Below are 12,104 nucleotides of genomic sequence, written 5' to 3' on the forward strand. Positions count from 1 at the left end.
GAACTCCACACCCTCCTGCCCCAGCCTCCTGGGTGGAGCCATGACATGGGGCTCTTGCCAGATTATATTTTGAGTTGTCTAAGGACAACTCTTATGACTAGTCCTTTCCTGGACTGGTTCATCATGTCCTCCACACTGTCCTTTGGAAACTGCAGCTTTTAGTCATTTAGTTCTTACATTGCCCTGTCTTGATTTTCCACAGGGGTTCTGATCCCCATAGACTGATGGGAACTCATGGTAGACCTTGTTAGGCTAGAAGCGGAGTCCTTCGCTGGTAGCCAGTGTCCTTCTCCACCCAAACACACATTCATGGGGTGTGTCCCTGGGCTGAGAAAGCTGAATCCTAAAAGATACGACAGAAAGTCCGGAACGTTCCTAACTCAAGGATTTTACATTATCTACTTCATGAAGTTTATTTTCTATCTCTCAGTTCAATTAATTTTCTTGAAAAGAAGCCTGGGCGGAGGCCAACAGTGGAGGAAAGGGATGTCACCAAGACAGGATCTGGGAATGATCAGCTCCTTATGGATTTAAGGACAAAGTGCCAAGACCTTAAGGATCTGAATTCCAGAAGAGCAGTCAAGTTCTCTTCCTGAACCACTCACAGCTGAATCCTGACTGTGGTTCTCAACCTTCCTCAGGTTGTGAAACTTTAATACAGTCTCACGTTGTGGTGAATCCCAGGCATAACATAATTTTCATTGCTACTTCATAACTGTAATTTTGCTAATGTTATGGATCATAATGTAAACATCTGTGTTTTCCGATTGTCTTAGGTGAGCCCTTTGAAAGGTTGTTCGACTACCAAAGGGGTGGCGACTCGCAGGTTGAGAACCACTGGGTTAGAGAAACAGGATGTAGATGGACAGAGCACTTGCCTAGCATGCAGGGGGCTTTAAGGCAGAGCCTTGACACACAAGAAAACAAACAAAACAACAAACTCGGTTTGGCCCACGCCTGAAAGCTGAGGAAGGAGAATCGCGGAGAGTTGTCCGGGTGAGTGCCTGGCCAGGCTGGGTATCAGAGTGTGTCCCCATCTCAATCTCCCATTATGGAAGACCACCTATTAGAGAAGGAAAAGTTTACTTGAAGAGAACCCATCACAAACTTCATTTCTAAAGAAAAGGCCGCTTGCATCGTGCGCACAGGGTAGCAAGCGGGTACGTGCAGCATGCATCTGAAGGACCGCGGCTCTGTCAGCGGCGTCCGGTGGGTCAGCCATCAGCTGCGCGCCACTCCAGTCCAGCTATGTCCAGGGACGCAAGGAGCGCCCCTCCTCCAGTCCTGGGGTCCGAGTTGGGGCCCCTGCAGCTGCTGCGGTGGCAGGAAGTCCCCGCGAACTACAAATCGAGGCATGCTGGGAACATTCCCCGCTCCTCCCAGGAAATGTCTTTTGTCCAGCCCCACAGGAAGCCCCAGCGAGGAGGCAGCGGGCAGCTAGCCCGAGTGCCAGCCCGCGGCCGCTCCGCCGCCGCACCAGGCAGACGCGCGGGCGCCAGGCTCCGGCTTTGCGCTCGGAGCCGCCCGGCGCATCGCAGGTAGGAGCGCCGCTGCGTCTCGGCGCGCCCGCTTCGGGGATGGGTAACTGGGCACTGGGACTGACCATCTCGGGGGTTGGGATGTCTGCTGTGGCTGCGCTGCCGCGCGAAGCTGTGTCCCGCACACTGGACCGCGGTCTGCCATCCTGTGGGCTCAAGAACCGTGGACGCATGAGGAGCCCTCGCATCCCTAAAGCGAGCACAGCTCCCTTTGGGCTCAGCGGTGAGGGGCGGGGAGGAAGAGGTTGAGACTGCGCTGATAGAGCGAGTGGGACCGTCCCACGGACCACCGAAGGGGGCATCAGAGACCCTGGGAGACCAAACCCAGGGAGGAGCTTGCCAGGCGAGCAGAAGGTGAAGGGCTTTGTGTGCAGCGGTGCACCAGCTGAGATCGCGCTCCCTTTGCCTGCTCTGTCAGCGCCCCCGAGCCCTGCTGTGAGGAAAGGGGATGAGGGTGGGGACTTTGCAAGCAGGTTAATTTGGGTCCTTGTGAAACGTATGTCTGTTCACCTATCCTTTCATCTGTCTGCCCGACTCGGATTATAGCAACCCCTTACCGTTTAGGGGCTCCGATCAGACAGGGCAAAAGGCACAATGAGGACCTGCGGATGGAAGGCAGGGCTAGGCAGCTGCTGGTGGCCCAGGAGGGGTCGTTGTCTGGCGTTGCTAGAATCCCCAGTTATAAATGTTCACATTGGCTTGTCCTGAACAGGCGGTGGACAGAGCCTGCAGCCAGAGGGCTTGTTGAGGCTCAGGTGGCCCGGGGTGAGGCATATGTTGGGACGAGGGAGGGGGAAGAGAAGCAGTGATACACGGGCTCTGGGTGTATCTTACAGTCAGAGGACACAGTAGCGGGCCTCTAGAATGGGACTTTACGACTTCCTCTGGGACTTTCCATGATTTTCCATTTTCTTACCCCCCCTCCCCCCCCGGGAATCAGCTGCCCCTCCACATGAGTTCGAGACATACTTTAATTTGATGGCTCTGTAATCCTGCCTGTTGCGTCAGGCACAGTTCGCTGTCAGCATTCCCAGAGAGTGGGTCTCTCCCCAAGAGACTGCTGTGGTAAACGCGGCGAGACAATGGCTAGCAAGTCCGTGGTCTCTGAGGGCTGTGGTGGACAAGTGGGCAAGTTTGAACACAGCTGGAGTGAGTCGCCTGTACGGATATTCACCTGCCTCTGTTGCCTTTCTGCTCTTCCACGGATATCCAGATGTGTACCCCCTCCCTTAAGGAAACTTGCCATTATTACTTAATGTACAATACACTTTAAAGCCAAATGAATGTCTCTTGAGAGGGGAGGAGGGATTACCTGAAGTTCACAGGAGGAAGGATGCTCTGGACCCTGGGTAGGTAAATGGCTTGAAGGGAGAGACAGGTTTTCCACCTGTGTTACTAGTTAAATGAAACATGAAGGAAGTTGGAATGAACCAACTGGAGGTGTCCAGGCAGCCAGTGTTATTAGGATCAAATGAAGAAAGAGGCTTTTATTGAAAAAAGTCTACAGTTGCTCACACTGACTACGTGTGTTGGAGGTAGGAGCCTTGGAGGAAAGTTGATGGTCCAAGAGAGAAGGACATAACCTGAGATTGAACCAAGGGAAAGCCCAAAGACTGCCTTCTAGAGCATGCAGGAGACAAACGTGATGTCATTCAAAAACTACTGGAGCTAAGGAGCAAGTGGCAAGAAATCAGAAAACTCAGAGGATGGAGCTGGGTTGAAGGGACCAGGGTGGCCTCACTGGAGGCTGCATGTCTGAGGCTGATGGATTTCCATAACATTCCTTTGCCTCCTGCCAAAAGCTCTTTGGATTTCTCCGGAATCTGCTTGTCTGCCTAATTTTTTAGTCTCCTGGGGGAAGGAAGGAGAAAGTGTAAAAGTTGGTTACTAAAAAGGATACAGTAAGACAAGAAAGAGCTTGTCTGTTTCCAAAGGGAGAACGCACAAAGCCCGGGTAGCACGCAGCAGTCCAGGCCGCAGCTCCATGTGGGTGACTTGAGAGACATTTGAGTCGTTCTTTCTGAGGCATTGCTTCTCCTTTCTTCTTTGCCTCTTGGCAGGTTTCTGAGTATACCCACGTACTATTAGTGTTCATGTAATTGAGTAAGCTTAACAACTAAATTTGGCATTCAGAGTTCTTGACATATCCAGGGTCTGTCCACTCCACCGTTGTTTCTTCATCATCTACTAGTCTCTTGCAACAAACGGCTTTCATCCCAAGATGCAACACACGTTCTTGAGCATTGGTTCCTCAGGTCAACCCACGGGCCTGCAGCACATTCCTGCACTGCCTCCCATTATTTTCATCCCAATCCATAACTCCCTCATAGGAGCTTTTCAATAATTCCTAGTTGGTATTAATCTTATCCTCGTTGCACTTTGTATTTTGGTGACATCCCTCCCAGCTTGTGAGAACTCTCGACTCGTTCTCCCTTCAGTTGTCAAACCCTTGAGGACAATGGTATTTTTTTTTTCCTGCCTGATGCTTTATAACAGAAGCACGGAGGATGTTTGATTTGAAGTTCATAAATAAATGAAAGAATACACGATCTTGTCTCTATTTATAGATCAGGTCTTATGAAGTTCGGCCTGCCTTCTAGCTCACTGTGCAGCCAAGGATGACGGAACAGCTCCTCGGCTCTCATCCTTGTCTCCGTCTTGTGAATGCTGAGATTAGAGGTGTGTTTCAGGACACCTAATTTTATGCCGTACCAGGACTTGGTGCAAACTTGGCAAGCCCTTTACCAAGTGAGCTACATCCCTGGCCCACGTTCAGCTTATTTTATCTCTTACTTGGTTTCTATAGGAAAGTCACAGAATCTTTCTCATAGACTTGGGTGGACTCATTGTGACGGGAAATAAAAGCTCTAGGTCGCAGCATACCGAAACCTTTCCTTTCTCCTGGCTCAAGAGACTCTGAAAGCGTTTGTCATGGTGTCTAGTAAAAGATGTTCATGAGAACTGTGTCATTGGGCTTCTTCGCCAACCTGAATTTCAAACTCTAGCAACATATGGAATGGATTAATGTAAGTGCATAGCCAGTTATTTTTGTAGGTCTGCACAGAAGAAGGTGATTTTTTTCCTCAGTATTAAAGCGTTTACGAGAAGGCAAGACTGCCCAGCTCTTTGCAGCTGAGGCAGGCATCGAACATGCCTCTTCCTTCTTACAGATTAAGTTGTCTATTAGGGCCAAAATGTAGCACATGGAAGAACAGGGCAGATTACATTCTCAAACTTTGTTTCCTTCTCCCCAATGCCAAATAATTGTGTATTTTTCTTGCTTTCTTTTCATGTGACTTATAATCATTACATTATTGAATACATCAGTGCTCACACTAAGACATTCGAGTTTGGGGACATGCATGCGTTGGTTGGTACAGTGCTTGCTTTGCAGGTGCAAGGACATGAATCTGATCCCCAGAACCCTTGTTTAAAAAAAGCTAGCATAATGGCATGTGCATGCAATGTAATCCTGGCACTGGGGAAACAGAGACAGGAGGATCCCTGAAGTCAGGCAGTCTAGCCTGCTTGGTGAGTTCCAGTTTATGGAGAGATCTAGCTCAAATGGGCAGCACCTAAGTGATCACACCCACGTCTGTCCTGTGGCCTCCATATACACATGTTTTTGGATGTGCACCTCCACACGTACACGGGAGAAACCAGACAGTTTACATGCATTGCTTTATTTCATCTAATAACTGACGTTATCAGCATTATCTCCATTCTAAAAATGAGGAAACCAGAAGACAGAGCGACGGCAAGAAGCTTGCCTGGAGCCCCAGCTTCTGCCCTGGAGATGCACTGGAATGTAGGTCTGCCAATCACCACAGCTTTCAGAACTGTTTCTGGCTGGGCAGTGGTGGCGCACACCTTTAATCCCAGCACTCGGGAGGCAGAGGCAGGCGGATCTCTGTGAGTTCAAGCCCAGCCTGGTCTACAAGAGCTAGTTCCAGGAGAGGCTCCAAAGCTACAGAGAAACCCTGTCTCGAAAAAACTAAAAAAAAAAAAAAGTTTCTGTGGGAGGGACTTGGTTGTCATCCTTTCTTCCTCTAAAGCCCTCCACATTTGCAGGTTTCCATCCAGGAACATCGTTGGGCTTATAAAATCATTCTACTGGTTCTCATCCTGAGAAGCAAGGTTTTTCCTTTACAAGCTAAACAACAACAACAAACCACATTTTTTCTTGTCTTTAATTTTCTATGGCCATCATTTGCAAAGACCAAATTTAGAATAGAATAGAATCCTTAAGGCCTTTGGACACAGAACTTTGCCCAGAATCCTTCTTCTTCTTTGTTTTTTGTTTTCTACCAGTCTATCTGAATTCTTCTCTGTCCCCGCCAGGCTAAGTCTCTTCCCTTATGGGTAGGTTGGCTTGGTCACACCAGGTCGTCCTTAGCTCTCCTTCGGTCTCCATGGCCTAAAATGCCTGGGGTTCATTGGCATGACAGGGACTGCATGCCCAGAACGCAGCCTGGCGTGTGGCGGACTTTCAGAAGTCTGTTCATGGTGAACCGTTAGTCATGGGTAAAATGCAGAAATGGAGGCATGGAACATTTTAATATTAGCAGTTGGCTTTTATTTTAGATGGAAGGAAAGAAGTTGCCTTTCTTAGTTATCGTTCATGTTTTCAACCCGACTGACTGCTGAGTTCTGGCTGGAAGGATGCAGAGCAGAGCCGTGCTTGCGTGTGTTTGTGCCAACATCATTCCGAATGATGGTGGAGGTTGATGATTTCAGATTGGGTGGGTGTGGTCACTGCTTCGTTCCTACCCTTGCTGGCCTGTCCACCTTCACTGGGACTAGGAAAATAGGAAAAGCCTTTTTATCGTACATCTGAGAAAATCATAGGGGCTCCCTAAGTGCCAGTGGGGAGGGAAATACAGAAAGGAAAGATGGGTGAAGGAGCTTCTCTGATGGCGCCTCAGGGAGAGTGAGCAGGGCCTTGGGGTTTACTTCAGCAAGTATGGATGCAGAGCAGCCTCTCCTCCACGAGTGGACAGGGCTGTCCGCTGTCACGAGATTGAACCTGCCTTCCCACAGGCAGTTCATGGGATAGCCGTGTCTATCTACACAGCGGGTCATGTTCTGCGCATTCGCAGGCTAGGCGTGGCCTTTCTTCAAGGAGGCGTATTACATACATGTGGCCTTCTGTGACATTTGCCAGGATCCTGTCGTGAATTACAAGGCAGCAACCATTCTTCCTGGGTTTTATTTCTAAGAAATGTCACGCATTGCCATGTGGCTAACACATTTCGCTTGACGCTTGGTGAAAGGCATTACTGAAACGTCTGCTCTTCCCAGTTGTTGACGGTTTTGCTTTGCTGTCATACTTGGGAACCTTGGTAAAGAATCACATTTTCTCCCTGGGCCTTTTTGGTAACTTCTCAGCAGATACTAATAAAGATTTCTTCTAACAATGGTGGGTGCTGTTGAAAACTGGACTTTGATATAAATCCATTAGACATAATCTCTAGCAACACAGAACCTAGAAGAATGGTAGTTTGTGGCACATTTAATACAGATTTATTGATTGTATATTTATTAAACCCATTATATTTTTAAACATTTCATTTCTCTTCTTTCCTAGTGGAAATGTGGGAATGAACAAATGCCTATATACTGAGCTAAAAAAAATAACCACACATGCAGCATATGCAACTGTACATAATTTAAGAATGGACATTTTTAGAGCAGTTTCCAGGCTCATGGGAGAGTTGAGCATAAGGTACAGAGTCTCCATGTGCCTCCTGCCCCCACCCTGTCACAGCCTCCTCCACCCTCAGTGCGTCCTGTTCCAGCATGGTGCATTTTCTACACTTGGTAAGCTACCGTTACTGCTCATCACCCAAAGTCTCCTGTTCACGTCTGGCTTCCTCTGGGTGGTGTGCCCTCTATGAGCTGTCAAGTGTGTAACGACCTGCGTGCCATTATAATAGTGCACGGAACACTGTGATGCCCCCGACATCACCTGTTTTTTATTCTTTTGTCCATCGCTCCCTTGAAATCCTTGACAACCACTGATCTTTGTTATTTTGTTGGTTGGTTTGCTTTTTCCAACTCTCTCCATAGTTTTGCACTTTCCAGAGTCATAGAGATGGGACTGAAGCATGCAGTCATTTTTATATTGGCTTCTTTCAGTAATATACATTTTTTTAAAAAAATACAGATTGGTAGATGTGTTTATGTGAGTGTGTGGGAGGCTGGGTGGGTAAGTGTATGTGTGTGTGCCTGTGTACTTGCATGTGTGTGTAGCGTGTCACTGGAATGCCACAGTTTATCCATTCAGTTCGTGAAAGACATTTCAGTTGTTTCCAGGTTTAAGTCTGAGATCAAAGCTGCTGTAAGGATTTATGTGCAGGTTTTGTTGGTTTGTTTTTGTTTTTTTGACAGGCTTTTGTCTTGCTCGGATCAATACCAAGGCGTGTAAATGCTGGGTCTTACTGTAAGAATATGCTTTGCTTTGTGAAGAATGTGCTGTGTTTTCCCACCGGAGAATGCCATTCGCTGCTGCTCTGTTTCCATCAGCAGAAACAGGGAGTTTTAGGTTTGAATATTCCTGAAGGTGGGAGCACTGTCTCTCAGCTGGGTTGCCTCCATTCCCCAGAGCCTGTGATGTTGAACAGTTTTTCATAGGTTCATCTACCATTTGCATGGTTTCTTTGGTACATGCCTGTTCATATTTTTTGTACATCTTAAATTCGTGTTGATAAGTATGTGTGTGTGTGTTTGGTACATGCCTGTTCATATCTTTTGTACATCTTAAATTCGTGTTGATAAGTGTGTGTGTGTGTGTGTGTGTGTGTGTGTGTGTGTGTACCCTTGTGTGGAGGCCAGAGGTGGATGCTGGGCATCTTCCTTGGTTTGTTGGAGGAGGGGCCACTTGTTTGTCCCAGCTGCCTGGCTAGCATGAAACTCTTACTCTTAGGGTTGTGAGTTTGGGCCCCACATTGGGCGCCAAATGAAGAAGGATGCTTAAAGACATCCCACACTAGCTCAGAATTGAGAAATACATGGTTATTTATTTAAGGGTAGACTCACGAATCAGAATCCTCTGCTTGAATGGTTATCAGAAATCGAATCCTGCAGCCAGAACAGAGGTTCTGGAAAAGCTCTATATCATGCTCTACATCAGCTTAGATAGTATAAGAGGTCATGCCCCAGTGGGTGGGTAACCACTGGCTGTAAGACTTCCTACAGCATTAGTTGTTTAAAATCTGATTAATTTTTTTTAAACAAATGTCAGTGATGGTTTAAAAATTATTTATTTTAATGTGTATGGGTATTTTGTCTGTACGTCTGCATACCACATGTGTGCCTGGTTCACTCTGAAGTGCTAGGACTGGACTTACAGATGATTGTGAGCCACCGTGTGGGGGCTGGGAATAGAACCTGGGTCCACAGAAAGAGCAGCCAGTGTTCTTAACTACTGAGCCATCTGTCCAGTCTCTTCCACCTTAATTTTTGAGACAGGGTCTCTCAATGAGCCTGGAGCTCACTGATCTGGGTAGAGTAGCTGGCCAGAGTCTCAGAGATCCTCCTGTCTGTTAGATTATTTAAAAGATTAGATTGGAAGATTATTTTGCGGTAGAGAGACAGAAGGTAGAAAGAAGGGCTTGGTCTGACCTTAGGCAGGACCATGTCCACTTATGGCAAGTGGGCATCTTTGTCATCCGTGTGTGAAGATGGCCAGATACCCACAGAGAAAGATGGGATGCTGCCCCTTGTAGGGCCAGGGAGACTTCAGCAGTCCATGAGGGGAGCTGGGAAGTGTAGTCCTTTAGCAGGAAGTTATCATTCCTGACTCTGAGAGGATATAAACAAAAAATACGGGTAGGGATGGTACAGCTGTGTTGGAGGGGATAGTTCTGGGTCCATCGAGAAGGGGTCCTCTGGCCACACAGCAGGGGAGAGTCTTAACTTGATCAGCCGTAGTGGATCATGCTATTGTTCTCCTGCAGTTCCTGTAGAGACTTGGGAAATAATCACTAGAGGGCTGTAAATACATGACTGTTTACAGATTAAAGCTGAGAGATTTTCTGGGAAGGTTAGGCATAGGGAGGGGTAGAGATGGAGCCGACCAAGTGGGCCAGTGACAGAAAGTGGACATATATTTGATGCAGGGTGATAGTGACTGGTCCCACTGTCACCAAAATGAGCTAGTTGAAGCAGCAGGGAGCTACAGAGCATCAAATGAAAGCAACAGGAGGAGATAGAAGAGTAATGCGACAGATTGTGTCTGGACTGGTGTGAAAGGGATGGATGACGGTCCCTTTTAGCCAGAGTTTCTCCGCAGCAGCTGAAAGGTCTTTTTACAGATGTATTGGGAAGAGATAGAGCTGTTGCAGGGTGAGAACTACTGGGAGATCTGACGTGGGACATTTTGTTTGGGTAAAGGGTGAAGTTCCGTAAGAAAAACATTTAAAAGACAGTGTAAAAACTTAAGTATAGGGGGTAAGAAGACGGAAAGAATTGATCCAGAGGAGGAGCCAGACTGGGAGGGAACTAGAAGCCCATACATAGGAGGAGGTATAGGAGGAGGTGTACTGTTGACTTTTTCCTGGTCCCTGTCTCTAGGTGCCGTCTCAAACCAGTTAACATTTGTTGGTGTAGAAAGCAGCATCTTCTGTGGAGATGGCACAGATTTCATCCCGGTGGTTGGGTCCAGTCCTTCTCATTCCTGGAGTACTGCAGCAGGCACAGAGTCGGCAGGTCCTGAAGGGTGTTAAGCTGACCTGAGCTGCTGAGATTGGGAGGCTAGTTGGCGAAAGGGGGCTCCAGTCCTGCAGCTTTAGCTCTGAGTCCCCCCAAACAATGTCCAGCGTGGCAAGAAGAGGGATGAGTTGGGTGGCCCATGGTCTATTAGTTCCCTAGGTCATCCAGACTGCTTTTATGGATTTGGGGGTGTCGATCTCTTGGTCACTGCTTCAAGGCTGACAGAAAGGCAATGAGGGGAGCATCAGGAGGTAACAACTGTACAACTTTGTGGGGAGCATTAATAGACAAAGTGGCTCGAGGAAATCTCTTATATCAAGATTAATAGCAGTTAGGAGGCAGTTGGACAACTGGCTGGGTCAGGTACTAGAGTTCTTCTGGAGAAGGACAGAGTGACTGTAATCAGCTGTTTGTTAAGTCAGACTCCTACCTAAGCAACAAGCACCTGGATGCTGTGTAAACCAAGTCAGTTAAAACAAGTGTCTAAGGAACGAATCCGAACAGAATGTGCCTAAGACGTATTTCTTGCTCTTACGTGTGATGAACTTTACATATTTGTTTTCAATATCAACAATACCAACTGTTATTTAAGGAACAAAAATAGTATCTTAAGTAAAACAAAAGTTTTGGTTAGAAATAATTCGATAAGGTAAAACTTTTTTAAAAATGGGACTATTACCTTAAGTGACCAGAACCAGTATTTGAAACCATAATAATATATATTTCTGTAATTACCAAATTGTTATACCTATATTCCAAGAGACAATTTAATTGCAATTTATATTTCCCAAAATGGAATAATTTTTAATTTCCAATCTGAACATACTCCAGACATAGTGACTGCTTTGCCTTATCTTCAATAGGCACTTCTTTTTTTTAAAAAATTGATTTTATTGAGCTATACATTTTTCTCTGCTCCCCTTCCTTTCTCTCCCCTCCCCTTCTACCTTCTCCCATGGTCCCCATGTTCAAAATTTACTCAGGAGAGCTTGTCTTTTTCTACTTCCCATGTAGATTAGATCCATGTATGTCTCTTTTTGGGTCCTCTTTGTTGTCTAGGTTCTCCAAAGGCACTTCTTTAGAACACTCGAGAAGACTGGTTCTCAATCTCTCTAATGCTGTGGCCCTTTAGTACAGTTCTTCATGTTGTAGCAACCCCTGACCATGAAATTATCTTGCTACCATCCTGAATTATAATGTAAATATCCGATATGCAGGATATGTGCGACCCCCCAAGAGGGTCAGGACCCACAGGTTGAGAACCACTGTTCTAGAACATCCTGAGTTACCACCCGAGTCAGTGGCTGCCGTGTCAGTAAGTGATTCACCTTACCAAGTCCTCTAACCCTAACCCTATTAACAGAACTGTTACAGATCTGCCTCCTCCTTCCGTACACTCAGTCAACAGATATGAACGATGAAAGCAGTCAGCCATGCCAAATCTCTAAGAAATAATTTACAACATAGACTGAATTAACAACGAACGCTAACGTCAACTCTTTGCTCCTTCTGCTGAAGGACAAATCTCCAGGTCACCACACATAGCAGCAGTAAGCATATTTCTTAATATAATTCTATTTAAAAATAGATTTACTGTTTGGAGGCATAATTTATAAAGCAGATAACCAAATTAAATGAGCTTTAGCAGATAATGGCTTTGGGGATTTCTTAGAAAACATCCGTGAGCTTCACTGTCAAAGCCTCTGGACTGCTTGTAGGATCCAGGTTGTAGGCACTGACCCTGGATCTCTCTGTGTGTTGATTATGATCTCAGAGTACCACAGATGAGCCCAGGGGGGAGAGAATCGCTTCATCTAAGTCTTCTCCTCCTGAAGAATCCAAAGCCTTGGAATA

The 12,104-nt window shown here is 46.7% G+C and overlaps 1 protein-coding gene across 2 annotated transcripts in view; it reads left to right on the top strand.

Moving 5' to 3' along the window:
* Nucleotides 1-1,371: 1,371 nt before the first annotated feature.
* Nucleotides 1,372-12,104, top strand: part of Znf697 (zinc finger protein 697) — a 39,994-nt gene continuing 29,261 nt past the window's right edge. The window contains exon 1 of one of the 2 annotated variants that reach the window (XM_041638241.1): nt 1,372-1,538. In XM_041638241.1, the coding sequence (XP_041494175.1) occupies nt 1,387-1,538 (152 nt within the window). In that variant the 5' untranslated portion in view covers nt 1,372-1,386. The remainder of the gene's footprint in view (nt 1,539-12,104) is intronic. The other variant, XM_041638242.1, reaches the window with a different exon arrangement.

Source organism: Microtus oregoni, unplaced genomic scaffold (genome assembly GCF_018167655.1).
Source record: "Microtus oregoni isolate MIOR12 unplaced genomic scaffold, Mior012 000054F_ref0000373, whole genome shotgun sequence".
NCBI lineage: Eukaryota > Metazoa > Chordata > Mammalia > Rodentia > Cricetidae > Microtus > Microtus oregoni.